Genomic DNA, 16645 nt, shown 5'->3' with positions numbered 1-16645 from the left:
AGCCTGAATGATGGATGAAAGAATGAATGAATGACAGAATGTAAAGGTAAAATAGTGGATATCAGTGGATGGATGGATTAAAGGGTGAAAGGATGATTGGATAGATGTGTGGATGGAAGAGAAAAGAGAGCTCTTCTGGAGAGGCTCATGGTGACTTGCTTTGCTTAGTTGGTGCCATAAGAGCTTTAGTTTAAAGTGGGGGATATTTTAATTTTCTGCCTGCTCCCTTGACTGTATTTTTGTAGTTTTGGTCTCAAATAATGTATTACATTTTACTCTATTTTTCTAAATTGGTGTGGGAGTTTTCATATGTTGTGTTTTCACTTATTACTGTTTGAGGGGCTGCATACATACTTCACACATTGCCTCTAAGTTAAGCCTGACTGCTTTTGTGCCAAGCTACCAGAGAGTTAAGCACAGGTTAATTTGGGGCTTGCTTGTGTTTCATCCTGACAGGGATTGGGGCTACTGCTTGAGTCGAGTTCCCCGCTCAACCAGTAACCCAATTTCCTACATGGTCTTTAGGAAAGTTTTTTCAACAGAACGCTGGTTCTTGGCAAAGCCTCACCTGGAATACTTTAGAAAAGCATGTCTAGGTGGACTAGGCTGAAAGGTCATGGGAGTTTGGCTCTAAGTTGCTGAAAGGATCTTCTTTAACTGGCCCTGTCTTGATGTTATATCCTTTCTTGCCTTGAATGATCCTGGCTATCTGTGCAGTAGGATTTCCAAAACACCCAGGGAAATCAATGCCTACCTGAAAACCATAGAAGTTCCTGTATGTCTTCAAACTGGCCATAGTGGAAGAGAAAGGTATTTAGCTATTGGGGTCCTTTGTCTGTAACCGTCTACTCGTGGGTTTTCGGAAGGAAACAGATTTGTCATCTTTCAGAGAGGCTTACAGATCTTACCAACCTACAAGTTATGTGGGTTCTTCAAGATCTCATTGACTCACTTACCACTCAATCACTTCCCCACTGAGGTGCAGAAATATCACAGATGCTTAGCCAGAACCTTTAAGGGAATTCCAAATGCACATTTAGAATTACCCATGTGTGTCCTTTTCAGTCATAAGCAATACACTCATAGAAGTCCATGAAGACAGCCCTTGCAGTTGTCTAACACACAAACACACACAAATGCATCTGTTTTTCTTCACAGACTTCTAAAAAGTCTGTACTTTTCAAATAAGGAAAGTAGAAGGGCCCTGAAGACCTGGCTGTTCGACTGAGACCCTGGACCCTGCCAGCGCCTGAATAACCTAACGGGTGACAAGTCGCACTCTACAATTTGATGGATTTATTGATTGATTGAGAAGCCACCAGGATGGGGTCATGGAGCGAACACTGCCCTGGGTTCCAGAATGACCACATGGGGCCAGCTGGCAGGCAGGCAGCAGTCAAGGTAAGCCCCCACTCAGTCCCTTAAAGAAACCAGGAAGCCTGATCTCTACCCTTCGATGAACTACCACGTCTTTTCTCACCTCACCTGGCTTCAACTTTTTGCCCGTGTGTTGCTTTGTATTCGATTCTCCTGGAGCTCCATCTTTGCTCCCAAGTGTACTACTTCCTTTAGATTTTTTTCCTGCAAGAGAAATGGAAGTTGTTAATGGATCATAGTTACAGGTAGCTGTTTAGTTAAATTTGCTTTTGCACTAATAAATAATTGACTGCATTCAAGTAGTGCCCATCCATGAGGATATGGTTCTCCTGGCAAGGTAAAAGTGCTGAGTAAAGTAAATGCAAGCAATAAGTTATCTCTTGAAATTTAGAAGACTTGTGAGTTTATATTTTGTGTCACTTACACTGTGAGCTGATTCACCTCAATTCACTAGTGTTCAGTGGCGTAGCCAGGGTGCCATGGGTCTTAATGCAAGCACGAAAAATGGTTCGCCACTCTCTGGTTTGGTACACAAATGGCTATATTTGGAGTGCAGTGAGCCCCTCACATCTCAGGGCCAGATAAACAGCCAGTCATGCAATCCAAATCCCCCCAGCCTTTGACACATGAGAGTATGGTGCAGATGTCCACACAAAGTGCTCAAGCTGACAGACAGATGAATGAATGAATGAAATAAATCTAATCGTGCGCAAACTTTGCCCGATGGGCGTCAAGGTCCAAAACATATGCACCATATCTGTCACCGAAGCCGGCAGCGAGGGCGTTCCAGAGGGTATATCTTGTGCATCTTAGCCATCTTAGCCAATGTTAAGTAAGCTCTATGCAATCCGTTGTATGGTATATATTGGTATATATTGAAAGCGGGCATTGCGCAAGACCTTTCTCGGGTATATCAAAACTCTGTCTCATTACTTCTGGGTCTATGCAGTTCCAAAGTCCATCTTCCAGGCTTGCCAAAGGGCTCTCAACAGGTCTTGAGTGTCATAAGGAATGGCTCTTGTGAGCCACGGAATCAATGTGTGCCCATTGCCCATGGTGTAGAGTACCTGCATCAGGGGTGCATTGTGAGGTCAGAACCAGTAATGCCCCACATACACTCTAGCACTATAATGAGATGCCTGTGCTAAAAATGGACCTACTGGAAGACGTGTTCATTCTGTCAGGAGGTCAAAAGTGACCAAAATTCCAGACACAGAACATGTTCCCTCATGTACCCACCCTTGCTGATTCCCAAAGCGCCATTTCCTCCCTAAACATGTTTGCTCAAAATGAGCAGATAGAGCCCATGGGGATCGCCAGAGCATACAATGGCAAACCAGGTGCAACCTTCAGCGCTCTATGATGGCACTCATGCGCAACTCAAAGTAGAGCATTTGAGGATGTATGCAGCACCAATCCTAGGAGAAACAATTTCGGCACAAGCCTCAATGCTCTCTTCCTCGACCCTGAACACACTTCTGCTAGGTGGCACCCAGCCAACCAGCAGGTTGGACATTGGAGCTGTGCCGCTAGATAGTAATGTTTGAATTCAGGAGCTCCTAGTCATCCATGCTCTGTTGACAGGTTCAGCTATGCCAGCACCACTCTGCATCTCCCCTTATTCCTCATGAGGCAACCCAACATTGCATTGGATGTCTTAAACGTGCTGTGAGGGACGAGGATCAACAGATTGACAGCATAACCATTTTCGAGAGGACCACTCTGCCTTGCACTAGCAGGGGGGGAGAGCACCAAATGTCTATCTGGGGTCGCAAGGAGTAAATTGCTTTTGTGAGGTTACCATCTAGTATGTCCTCAGTCATATGATACATATTTCTAACCAGGTATCTAAAGGTGTGTGGTTCCCACTTAATAACGTGTGTATCAATATTTATGGGATGTGGAGAGCAGTCCAGGTGGAGTGGAAACTGATAGGTCTTATACCAGTTCACTGCCAACCCGAGGCAGTTTTGAAGATGTCCAGTATATGCATAATATCATCTATGCCACTACAGATATCCCTGAGGTACACAAGGACATCATCGGCATACAGTGAGCCGGCGTGTGTTACGCTGCAGATGGGTATGCCCCAGACTTGTCCAGATTGGCAAAGTAGTGGAGAGGGAGGACAACCCTGATGCATGCCCCTGCCTACTAGCAGAGGGGTGGAAATGCGACAGCCTATTTTGACTCTCGCTGAAGGCACCATATAGAGCATTTTGATAATCCGCAGCAGCCTGCCCCTAATGCCCATTTTTTGTAAGGCCACGAACATGTAGTCCCAATCTAGGGTGTTAAAGGCCTTCTCTAGGTCTAAACCCAGGTAGGCCACATGGGGCCACTGTTGCGGAGCCTCCACCAGCTGTCTGTGCAGCCTATAGATGTTAAGGGCAGGTTAATGGACCTGCCCGGTGTGAATCCATTTTGGTCAGAGTAGACCAGCACTGGCATATGTCCCATCAGCCGTGTTGCAAGGATCTTGCTCAAACCCCTATAGTCACTGCCCAACAGGGACAGTTGTCTGTAGGAAGAGACCTCTAACAGGTCCTGTGCCGACTTTGAGAGCGAAACCAGAAGCACCTCTCTTATAGTTTAGGGCAAACAACCAGCAGCAAGAGCAGTGGTATAGACATCAAGCAGTTTGGGAACATGTAGGTCTTCATACACTCCATAAAACTCAACAATTAGGCCAACTAGGCCCTGAGTTTTGCAAGTGGGAGAGTCATGTATGGCCCATCGGATTTCCTGCCCTGCGATCGGGCTATTCAGTCCCCCTCTCTCCTCTGGGGGGATCACTGGCAAGGTGACTGTGGAGAGAAAATCATGAACACCAGATTGTCGTTGTACCTGTACAGAGTTGTACAGGGCCTGGTAATGCTTGCAGAAGGCATCATGTATTGCTTCTTGGGTGGTGCCAAACAATGTCGGGGAAAGGCAGATGGCGGTTATCAGCTCCACATTGGATGCTCGCTTCAAAAGCCACGCCAAATGGCGATTCGGTTTGTCCCCCTCCGTGTGTTGTTTTGCTTGATACGCCCTGTAATCTACACACCATAAGGATGCAAGGAGGTGAGTTTGATGATCTCTCACTTCAGGCAGTTCCCTCCAAGCAGCACTGGAGGCCAGTGCAGCTCTCTCAAGTCCTCCTAAAGACGATTCCACCTAGATGAGCTCACAGCATATCTTGCCCCATGCCCCAATGATCAGGCAAATGCGGTGGCCCCCACCATAGTTTTAAGGGCTTTCCATTCTTCTAGTCTCATGGTTGCTGTCCCGCAATTCTCAGCTATATAATTGTTTAGCTTTTCAAGAGCCATTTCACATTGGAAGCGCCAGGCGGAGTAGGCTCCCCCCACCAAATGTGTAGAAAAAGTGGGTTATGATCTGAGAGGGTTCTCCCCAGGTATTCCACTCCTGTGGTTTTGAGCTGTATGGTGGAGTGGCAGAGGAAATGGTCAAGGCAGATATGGAGGTCATGGGGCGGGGATTAGTAGAAATATTCCCTTGCTTCTGGCTACAGCCCCTCCAGCTATTGACGAATGACCAATGAGTAAGGCACTGTGACAAATTGGATGCAGCATGCATAGTTGCAGAGCGGTGGAGCCAGGGTGTGATCTATCCAACTCAGTGATCAATACGCAATTAAAATCCCATTCCTACAATCCAGGGTAAATGAAACCATCTGGTCAATAGAGACGACACATTGGCCAGGAACTGCTTCTCTGCAGCATTTTGCAAGTACACACTCCCTAGTGAGATAGCTGTTCTCTCCAGCTGGCCCTCCACAAACATCATAATGACCCTCCGGGTCCACCTCAACCGCCTCAAACTTGAAGGGGACTGATGGCCGTACCCATATTAGCACCCCCTCGCATAACCTGAATAGACTGTGCAGAATCACCTACCCTTCCAACTTCTTTGAAGCCCAAGTTCCTCCCCCTTCGCTATGTCGGTTTCTTGCAAGAATGCAATATGGGCCCCTCGCCTCTTAATGTATGGATAAATGGATTGATGCTTCTTAGCTGAGCCCATACCCCTGACCTTCTTAGTTGGAAATAACTACCTAGACATTCACTAGCTACTGACAGGGAGGTATGGGGAGGGAGCAGAAAATGAAAGACCGGTCAAGCTGTCACACAGTTCCCACCCAGGATGTTCACATGATGTAAGGTTCAATAACTACAAGACAGAAAACCCAACTCCCTTCCCCAGGGCGGCAGAGTGACATCTGGCGGTCCGAACACGTGAACAGTAAGTTCTACGAACCTTGATCTCCCAGAGAGCTCCAGAGCACCTCACATGAACAGTGGGGGGAAGCAGCTTGGCAGGCCAACAGTATAGTAGAGGTGGACTATCAAGGCGCCAGAGGCTGCTAAGGGGGCGGCAAGTTCTCATTCATGATCAGCCAATGTCATCAGACGTTTGTGGTGTAACTCTGGGAAGTAAGACCGAGATGGTACTAGACCACAATGTGTCTGACTCCTTCCCCAACGGCACCTCTTCCGAGTCATCAGTGATAAGAGATGTGCCCAGTGTGCAGACTCCAGAGGCAACAGCTAACACCTGCGTCTGTTCTTTCCTAGCCTGAGTTAGTGAAGTGGTGCCTGTAGCTGGTTTTGCTTGTCTCCACAGCCTAGGCCTCTTACACTTAGGCGGGGGAGTGGGTGCCGTCCGTCAACGAGGAGCTCCGACTCCAATGGTTCATAACACTTCTGTTCCACCCAATCCCAGGCATCCTCCAACTTTGTAAAAAAAAAATTGGGCATTGAATCACTTCAAGTTTGGTTGGAAAGAGCAATCAATATGTGAGGCCTGCATCCTGTAGCTTTCTCTTCACTTCCAAAAAACAGACACCTGCTTGCATTGGACTGCCAACGTATAGTCCAGGAATAGGAGTATTCTCGTATTCTCAAAGGCAAGCTGGCCTGATTGTCTAGTGCCCGAAGTATTGTGTCTTTGTCTCTAAGGTTTAGGAGCCTTGCCACCACCGGCCGTGGGAGGGTTCCAGGCAGAGGATGCCGTGCAAGCACTGGGTGGACCCACTCCACAGCAAAGAAAGGTGACAATCCCACAGAGACCACAGTTGTAGAGAGCCATGTCTTAAAGAAAGCAGTGGGGTCTGTCCCCTCCGCCGACTCTGGGAGGCCAATAATGCAGAGATTATTACACCTTGATCTCCCCTCTGCATCCTCCACTCTGCCCTCCAGGTAGCAGACTGTATTCATAAGCCTCATTTTCCTGCTAGCAAGTTCCTTAGTTACGAGTTGGATGGCTTGTGTTGTCGATTCAGTCTGGAAGACTCAATCAGAGAGTTTACACTGGTTCTCCCTCAAAAGGCCCAGCTCTACCTCCTCCGCATCGATTCAGCCACCAAGATGGCTTGTGGTGTCGGTGATGGCAGCAAGGATCTTGTCCTGTTTCACCTCCATCTGGTCAGATGCTGCAGGGGACAACTTTATGGCTGCCTTCAAGCAAGGGGTACTACCCACGTTCAGACAAAGTTCCAAGGAGTTATGAGCAGTAAATTAAAGTACGGGGACTGCCTTTCCCCCAGGGCTGTGGTGGAAGTTAAGGCCCCTGGGGAGGCACAAATAACCCCTCACTCTGTATGTGCCATGGGATGTAGTAGTCCTCACCCTGCTACCATCAACAGCCTACAAGTGGCCTTCATCAACCCTTAGGCTAGTTAAGCATGAGCAGCCACCACAGTTGCATACCCTCTGGGGGTTGCACCTCTGCTGTAAGCTCAGGGTAGGAGTGCAAAGAAGCCCCCACAGCCCGTCCAGCACCTTCAGTCGTGGGAGGTGAAGCCTCGTATCGCTCCTATTGACCGGCACCCACCCCCATCAGGATCACTTGGTTGCTTTCTAATCAATAGTGTGCTAGCCAGGTCTTCTGATCTTTTCTTACAGTTGCCAGCATCAAGACACCCTGGTTATTTTGCACGCTTTATTAAAACACACCATATCATATCAGATGTACCTCCTCTTGGGGCCGCTCAGGAGGTGGGGATGTCAACAGTTGTCTCAGGCCCTTGACCCGTATCACTGATTTGATGCGGGCTCCTGTACTGCCCTGCAACATGGAGGGGGAGGAGATGACAAAGGGCAATCTGCCTCTGTTCTGCACAGGTTGCTCTGAGGTGCGCACCACATGCTGATAGGCCACAAGGGTCGGCGGCAGAGCGATTGGCCCCCACACATTCACAGGACTCTGGATCAGCCTTCACAGTGGTTCCCCCACTTGGGACCTCGTCCCCCAGTCTCTGCTACTGCTGCCAATGCCAGTTGACAGCCCAGCAGCCCAGATGGTTCCGGATGTGGGGTCTCCAACCGGAACGGCATTATGCCCCGAGGTTCTCTATGCATAATGTATGGTCCAAGATAGAGCATCCTTCCGCTTTTAGTTCAGGCTGGGCATAACTCGCATAATTCTGTGTAGTGTAATCATGATGAATTACCTAAGAATTCTTCAAGATTATGAGGAATTACGCAAGAAGGGTAATTCTGCATTTAGTGCTATTTCTTAACACAAAAATGCCCCCTCATATCCAAAATGGAAAGAGGATGCATTTTTGCACTAAGAAATAGCGCTAAATGCAGCAGAACATGAGTACAAAAAACACAATGGTCCTAGACCTATCTTTCAGTTGAATATATCAAAAGTTCTCATTTAGCATATTATTGAATAAAGCAATAAACAAAGGAATCTAATTTCCAAAAAGAAATATAATGTCAATATAAATTCAAAAAAGTGCAACAGAGAGACCATAAAACTGGGTCACCGTATATTTATTTAAAGGAATTTTGGTGAGAACCAGACAGTATATAATACAACATAACAATTTCAAAAAAGAGAATTTGGAAAGGTTGCTCCAGAGGGAGACGTGCAGATGAAACAGGGTGCTCAAAAGTGATGTGAGAAAGAAAGATGTTTCAACATGAATGTATGAAAGGTTTCAATATATCAAAGAAAACAATGGAATCAGTTGTGAGTCACCGTCCTTGGGTAACCTGGCCCAATTATATTCACACAATATATTCTTATGTCAATTCAAAAACCTTTCCAAATTCTCTTTTTTGAAATTGTTATGTTGTATTATATACTGTCTGGTTCTCACCAAAATTCCTTTAAATAAATATACGGTGACCCAGTTTTATGGTCTCTCTGTTGCACTTTTTTGAATTTATATTGACATTATATTTCTTTTTGGAAATTAGATTCCTTTGTTTATTGCTTTATTCAATAATATGCTAAATGAGAAATTTTTATATATTCAACTGAAAGATAGGTCCAGGACCATTGTGTTTTTTGTACCAGATGATACCCAGGTCCTTTGATTATTTTGGGTTACCCCGTTTTCTATAATAGCAGAACATGAGTAGGCAATCGGTAAATGGTCTCCTGGGGTAGTATTTATCCCCAACTTATTCTCAACATTCAGCACTATTTTCTTAATGCAAAATGCATTCTCGCATCGAATATGGATGCGAGGGTGCATTTTTGCACTAAAAAATAACACTAAATGCAGCAGTGCTCAATTAGTGAGTGGCCGCTTGCACTCGCTAAATGTGGTTTTGCAATAGGATTTTTATCCCCAATTTACGCGAGCAGGAGTAATCATGTAATTATCAGCATTCGCACCAAAGAGTAACGCAGAATTACCGAAACCACTCTGATTACTCTGGTGCAATTGGAATTCCGCCCAGGCCTAGTTTCAGTTTCATCCAGAATTACAATATCTACAGGCATTCAGATGTCACTGGCCACATCAACACATATGCTCTATTAGGTCAGGATGAAATTATTTGCATTTTTGGGGATGGTTTAATTGCTTTTGACAAAGCACTGTAAATTCTGCCCTTCCTGCCATTCTGACGCCCTATTTATATTAGAGTGCCGAATAGACATAGCCATTTCTGACTCATCAATATCCCTCACGTGTCCACATATGAAGAAACCAAGGACTGAGCCAGAAATGGTCCTCCATAGCTGTTTATGATGATGACGATCAGGCTGCCAGATCCAGTGAGACTGGTCCACACCATTTCTGGTGGCATCAATATGGCGAATGATCGTCTTGCAAATCATGATTGTCATTGCAGGAGTGAATTTTCGAGGTACCCTCATAAACTGGCATAAATCTCCTGGCAAGGCAGGGACCCTTGAAACGGGGTGACGAGCGAACTAAACTCAATGTTGGGATATGTTCTCAGTACCCCAACACTATGGCATAAGGCAATTCCGCATTACACCAGCATGATGCATTTCCTATCATCAAGTTTCCCTATTCTGAAGGTAAGCATTGCTTTGTTGGCTTCCATCTTGAATTATGGTGGCCCTTCTCTCACCAGTGTGGCAGTGGTGATAACTCCATCACTCTGGTGGTTTGAATCTCTTCCAACAAAACTCTGAATCTAAATTCTTGTCATATTCAGCTCCTGAAAAAATTGTGTATTTATTTAAGGAAGTGTGAACAAAATGGTTGTGGAGATGCAATTGGAAAAGAAATAGAAGACAATAGCCTATCAGATCAGAGAACACATTTTCACATGGCAATTAGACTCATCTACTTGCTAGTCTACTCCACTGACTGCAGATTAATACTAAGCAACCTGAAGGTAAACACTGACCATGAGGCTGCTATATGCCTCACTAGGCATACTACTTTAAAGAAAAAGAGAACCCAAAAATAGAACAAACCATCATACGTCTCTTGGCCTCTGCATACTTCCTACTACACTATTACCATGCAAAAGCCAACATCACCCTCGTTTTATCGATTCAGAGTGTGGATTAATGCGACACTGCCTGGGGTGTGAAGTTGCGAGAATGGAGCGACTACATACACCTTGTGCCAACCATTGTCCAATATATTATTAATAAGTCCTTACCTGTGCAGGGAAGATGCCTCTCTATTTCCAGTCGTTGCAAGCCCCTAAGGATTTTCCTGGACTTTCGGCGAAAGAGGAGCAAAGTCTGTCGGGCTTCGGTGCCCAAGGCTATGCGGTGCGCTCTCCAAGGGTTCTTGAGGTTCTCTTGGTCAGGCAAAGCAGGAGTTGGATTGGCGCCAAACTGAATACGAACATCATAGGACCCAAAGTTCGGTGGTGTTTGTGACAATGTCAATAATTCCTCCCATCTGAAATCAAAGATAACCTTGATACCATGGTACAGTTTGCCACCACCATGCCGGAAAACCTGCATCACATGCATAAGGTCGTCCATCATCATTGGGGCTAATGCTTTGTACTCCGCATAGGAGTGGGCATTCTCTAGTCTGCTGTCCATCTCGCCTTACATTCATTGTGATGTCTTCTTTAGCATGCCCTATATAAAGGGAAAAGAAACAACTCATGTTTTGTTTAAAGACCCTACTAACACACTACATTTGTATCCTGGGTTTGCTCATGTCAGATTAGCTGCAGTCAAGGATTGCTACTAAAGGGAGTTGCCTATTTGATCTCTCACCTATTCTTAGTTTTACAACTTGGCATTTCCTTCATGTGGCACAATTTTATCCTGTGACACAGCTCTGGGGTGATGTCAAATGGGTAATTCTAATGGGTAAGTCTAATGAAGACTACAATTAAAAGATAGTGCAAACCTATGGACGAAAGCACTCTAGGAAGCAATGACAACATGAAGTTGGCAAGATTAGATTCATGTCACCACCTATCGCCAATAAGCAGATGAGTCATTGGGGGGGGTTATGATATGCCTGAAAACTGATATAGTTGTAAGGTGACACTGATGTGTGCCAGTGGTACCAGGACCTGACCTATGGGATTGACAAACGCGCAAGGGGGCCATTAGCACATACATCTGGCACCCCTAAGTCCTTCCCTTTCTCTGAACCTCTTTTACATCACACAATTCTTCAATCCATCCTCTGTTCAGTGCCAGTGCTTCAAATGAAGGTTGTGTTTTGAGGCTGATTCCTACACCAAGAGCTTCGGACTGCATCATCAGGAAAGCAATCTCGCCGATGCACTCTTAACATTGCAATGAATTTCCGAATATTTGGCATTAGTGTACACTGTGCTAGGGTTAGACCTGCAGACATCACGTTGATATCAAAGGTCTGGGGTCACATATCTTGTGTAGGGAATGGAATATGGAAAGCACAATTACAGTTTGCTCTATTTCTCGCTTCATGTTATCATATAGGGCGGTATTTTGGACATTAGTAAAAAAAACATGTGTATGAACTATATAATAATAATAATAATATTAATAATAATAGCAACAATAAAGACAATAATAATACTTATAATATTAGTACTACTACTACTAATACTACTAATAACAATAATACTTATGCCACTTCTACCACTACTAATAACAATAATTTTTCTTATTGTTATTACTGTCATGATTAATAAAAATAATAATAATATTTATAGCGCTACTTCTACTACTAATAATAAAAATTACAATAATAATAGCAACAATAATACATATAATACTACTTCTACAACTATTACTAATAACAATAATCATAATAATGATAATTATTAGACCTGTCATCATTGGCGTGGGTTTCCCTGTATTTTTGCCTTTGTCTCCTTTGTTTCTGCTGTGTGTTGGACTTTGTTTTGCAGTGCCAAACTGCAAGTGCTCCCTTTGTAAATTATTGTTATGTATTAGTGATTATATGATTGGCATATTTGGATTTACTAGTCAGTCCCTAGTGCAGTGCATTGTGTGTGCTAAGGACCTGTAAATCAAATGCTGCTAGTGGGCCTGCAGCACTGATTGTGCCACCCACATAAGCAGCCTGAAAATGTAACTCAGGCCTGCCATTGCAGTGACTGTGTGCAATCTGGTACTGCCCTGACGACCTGGCAAATGCACCCACTTACCAGGCCCTAGCCTTCCCTTTTCTTATATGTTAGTCACCCCTAAGGTAGGCCCAAGGTACCCCTGTGGGCAGGGTGCTGTGTATGTGAAAAGTAGGAAACACCTGTGTGTGTGGCATGCCCTGATAGTGAAATACTGCCAATTTCGTTTTTCACTATTGCAGGGCTAAATGTCCCATAGGAAAGAATGGGGAGTTTGCTCATAACATCTTATGAACATTACTGCCCACGGGAAAATAAAGTTTGGTATGCCTGAACTCAGAATGTTAAAAGACATCATTTAGTGAGGGTGATTTTTGAATTCTGTGTTTGAAAATACCACTTTTATTAAGTAGGTATTTTCCTGCTTAGCCATCCAGTGTGCCTCTGCTAGGATGTGTATTGACTGTCTGGCTTTGGGATGGATGACAGGGGCTGGGTAGGTGCAGTGCCTCCAGAGAGTATGGATGAGTCAGGGCTAGGATGAATAGACCTGGGCTGCATTTAGAGTAGGGGAAGGATATTTCCTTTCACCTGAATGGTCCTGGTCTGCCTTCCACAATGCTGTCTCCACCTCCTGCCAGGAAGCTGCACCAGAGAGGACAGGATTTGTTTTGACTGAGCACTGACCTTCTCTGCCACCAGAGAACAAAGGACTTTGCTGTATAAAAAGATGGACCCAGACCCCAGACTTTCTGGGAAATCAAGAGGAACATTTGCCAAGGAGAAGAGGTGGAGAAACTGAGGAGGAATACTGCCCCTATGCTGTTTGCTGTCTGGGGTTGGCCTGCAGTGGCTATTTCTGCCAAGGAAAGGAGAAAGGACTTTGCTGTGTGCTGTGTCCCCTGCTTGAAGAAGATCTCCAACGGCTTGAAAGAAGAGCTTGCCCCCTGTTCTGAAGTCTCAGGGTCACAAAGACTTCACCCCCAGCTCCCTGACCTGCTAAAAGGTGACTGCTGTTGTTTTGGACTTCTGGAGGCGGTTTGCCTCTGAGAGATGGAAAAGTAACGCAACTGCGAGAAGTGTGACGCATCCGTGCCTGTTTCCGACACATTGCTGAAGAAACCAATGCAGCGCCTGCCCGCAGTTCAAGAAATCGCTGCACGCCGCATCGGTCTCATTCGGTACCAGTCCAAGCTCTTCGCCTTTAGTTATCTCTAACGGGAATATTCGCCCGTGTAATCTCCAACATCATAAGGTGGGCGTATAACCTCCTACATGCAGAACCAAATACATTAAGACACTTATTAAAATTGAAAACTTTTAGAGAGGAATCATTTGGGTATACTTTTAATAGACATTTTATAAAAGCTTCTGAGGTTTCACAGTGCACTGTATCACTGTTACAGGAGTGGTCACTAGCGCACCTGAAGCTCTTTTTAAAACATCTGGCCCCTAGAATCAGTTATGAAAAGGATCAAGAATATTGCAGCCAGCTAAAGCATTACAAAGCGTAATTTTAAAATCCATGCTCCCTATCTACGATTTCAATTAGAACATGGGGTAAGGCGCTGCATCCTACTCTTAGATATGGACATACTCCCATTAGCAACAGTTTTAACCAGTTGGGACGGTACAAATAATTCTAAAGGCATATGTGAATTGTGTCACTGTGGACGACAAGATTTGCTTCACGTTTTATTAATTTGTCCTAATTCAAGTATGGCAGAGGCTTGACGCTGATACATAATTCCAATTCAATTAAAGTATAATGCTATTTTATAAAATGATTTAATCTTGCTGTGTAATTCTCCAGTTAATGAATTCGTATGCTATAATCGGTTTAAGTTTTTGAAAAGTTTTTTAAAGCTGTTTTAACAAGGTAAAGTGCATAATTTTAATATACTTATACAATCAAATGCTGTATAAGCGGACCGCAATACATTGTTATTTCTCCATCTTAGAAAGAGTCTTAAAAATGTTATCTTAATTCACTAATAATAATTTTATGTATGTATTTGTTGATCTCAGTTGAGGTCTGAATCAAATAAATATGATAATGATGACTCTTCACCTCCCCTATGCAGCAGTAAGGAACCAACGCATCACCTCCCACGGAGCAAGGAACCGACGCATCACCACCCAGGGAGCAAGGAACCGACGCATCACCTTCCCTGAGTGTAAGGAATCAACACATCATCTTCTTTATGACCCTTTTTGTTTGTGTGCACGACGCATCTAAGGTACTTTGTGTGAAAAGTGTTGCATCAGCAATTTGCGTTGAACTGAACTATTTCTACCATTTGAAAGTCATATTTTTATTACTGTATTGTGGATTTTTGTTGTTTTGGTCTCGTCTGGTTTAGATAAAGATTACTTATTTTTCTGAACTGGTGTAGTGTCCATTTGTAGTGTTTTCACTGTATTACTGCATGTGTTCACAAATGCTTTACACACAGCCTCAGAGGTAAGCCTGTCTGCTCGTGCCAAGCTACCAAGGGGATGACGCAGGGGTTATTTTAGAAGTGTATCTCCTTACCCTGACTAGGAAGAAGGGTACCTACTTGGACAAATGTACCTACCTCTGCCAACTAGAGACCCCCATTTCTAACATTAATAATAATTCATGATGATAATAATAATAATAATAATAATAATTATTATTATTATTATTATTATTATTATTATTATTCTTGTTATTAACTTACTGATGATAACAGATGCTGAAAGCAATAATTATTGTCGGAAAAGCAAACTTTTCAAGATGAATATTTGAGAAGTTTCATTCAATATTTGGAACTCTGTGATCAGGAATGCTTTGCCTTGGGGAGGGAAAACATGGCGGCCAGCTAGGGAGACTGGTCGGGAGTGCGGAGAGTGGCGTGCTGAACGAGAGATGTGAACTGTGAACGGCGTTAATGCAAAGCATAGCGCTTCCAGCGTTTTTGTTTTCTTGCAGTGACCCGACCTCGCGTTCTTTATTTTTGGCAAAATTCAACAAAGTTAAAACAACGTTGCATGTCGAACGCCGCTGTTGAGGAAACCTCACCTGGGAAGCCGGCTGCGGAGGCTGCTGAGGCGGGGCTTTCTGAGAAGCCGACGGAAGAGCCGCGTACAGCAGTAAGCGGAAGCGGAGTAGCTGGAACAGCAGGGTCCGGGCGCTGGAGCCGCGCTGTGATCGAGCGAGGTAGAGGGAGGCGGGCGGCTTCTAGAATTCAGTTTTCTGCGGGAGGGGCAGTTGAAAGGGGAGCTGTTAGCGAGCAAGCTTGGATTTCTGCCCCGTCCACTGTCCTTAAAGGCGATTCACAAGCAGCAAAGGTGACTTCCAATATTCTCACTAGTAGTTTAGAAGTTGAGGATAGGGAGACAGATACTCGCCCCAAATTGAAAACGAAAGCATCTCAGAAAATAAATAAAGGTTACGCGCTCAGAAGTGTAGGTAAGGTAGAGGTGGGGGAAGGCGGGGCTACACAATCAGCTAGTAAAATCTGCAGTAATGTTAAAAAACATATCAGGCAATCTCATAAACTGGGGACACTAGGAAAGAAAATCACCTTTAACCCCTCCCTGAATACATATTTTAAGCCGGTTCCCAAGATGCTTGTACTCTCTAGAGGTAGGAGCTTGGTAGATTCTGCGGGCACTGAAAAATTCAAGGGTGAAATAGATCTAGTAGAATCTAAAGGCGGCTTAGAGGATTGGGTTGATTATTTGTCTCCTAATCAATATAAATCTTTGGAGATGGAAGCGGGTAGCCAGGCTTTGGGAGTAGAAGGAAACTTGGATGCCCCAGCTGAGAGTCTGGGACAGTTCGATTCCTCCGTTGTGGTGGATAAATGTGGATCACAGGATAATATTTTGAAATCTGATGGCATGTCGGGTGAGGCTCATACAGATACTGTTGTAATTGCTTTGTTAAAGAAGCTTGATTTAGATATGCATAGGGGTTTTGAAGAGTCCAAGGCAAAACAGGATGGAATTAGGGAGGCAGTCGGCTTGTTGGAAGCCAAATTTGATGAGTTGAACTTCCGTACAGTTTCTCTTGAGAAGGAGGTTAAGGTGATTCATGATAAACTTGATGAAAACTGCGAGGAGTTGGCACAGGTCAAAATTAGAGAAAAAGCCTATGAGGAGCGTCTGGAAAGATTGGAAAACATGCAGAGAAGAAATAATTTAAAAATTTTGAGGCTTCCAGAAGGAAAGGAAGGGGATGATTTAAGGGGCTTTATTGTCCACTTATTAAAAATGGAGTTGCAATTGCAGGAAACTGAGGATGAAATCTCGCAGGATATACAGAGGATACATCGTGACCCTTTCAGACTGAACCCAACCCGCTCGAAACCTAGGAAGATCTTGGTTAATTTTCTAACGTATGGGCTAAAAGAAAAAAATTTGGCAACCGCGTTAAAGAAGGGTCTTCTAACTGTTGGTGAAGCTAGAATTGAGATCAGGTCAGACCTCTCGGTGGTAACTGCGAATAGACAATG

At 44.4% G+C, this 16645-nt stretch overlaps 1 protein-coding gene across 1 annotated transcript in view; it reads right to left on the bottom strand.

Annotated features, from left to right (window-relative positions):
* The window catches only part of FAM194C (family with sequence similarity 149 member C), a 269174-nt gene that overhangs the window by 210065 nt on the left and 42464 nt on the right, over nt 1-16645 (bottom strand). The window contains exons 2-3 of the mRNA XM_085624449.1: nt 10272-10707; nt 1486-1581 (exon numbers count right to left, since the gene is read on the bottom strand). Of these exons, the coding sequence (XP_085480575.1) occupies nt 1486-1581; nt 10272-10668 (493 nt within the window). The 5' untranslated portion in view covers nt 10669-10707. The remainder of the gene's footprint in view (nt 1-1485; nt 1582-10271; nt 10708-16645) is intronic.

Source organism: Triturus cristatus, chromosome 9 (assembly GCF_964204655.1).
Source record: "Triturus cristatus chromosome 9, aTriCri1.1, whole genome shotgun sequence".
NCBI classification, from domain to species: Eukaryota; Metazoa; Chordata; class Amphibia; order Caudata; family Salamandridae; genus Triturus; species Triturus cristatus.
The sequence above is the reverse complement of the archived record's forward strand: the minus strand, read 5'-3'. Positions and strand labels throughout refer to the sequence as shown.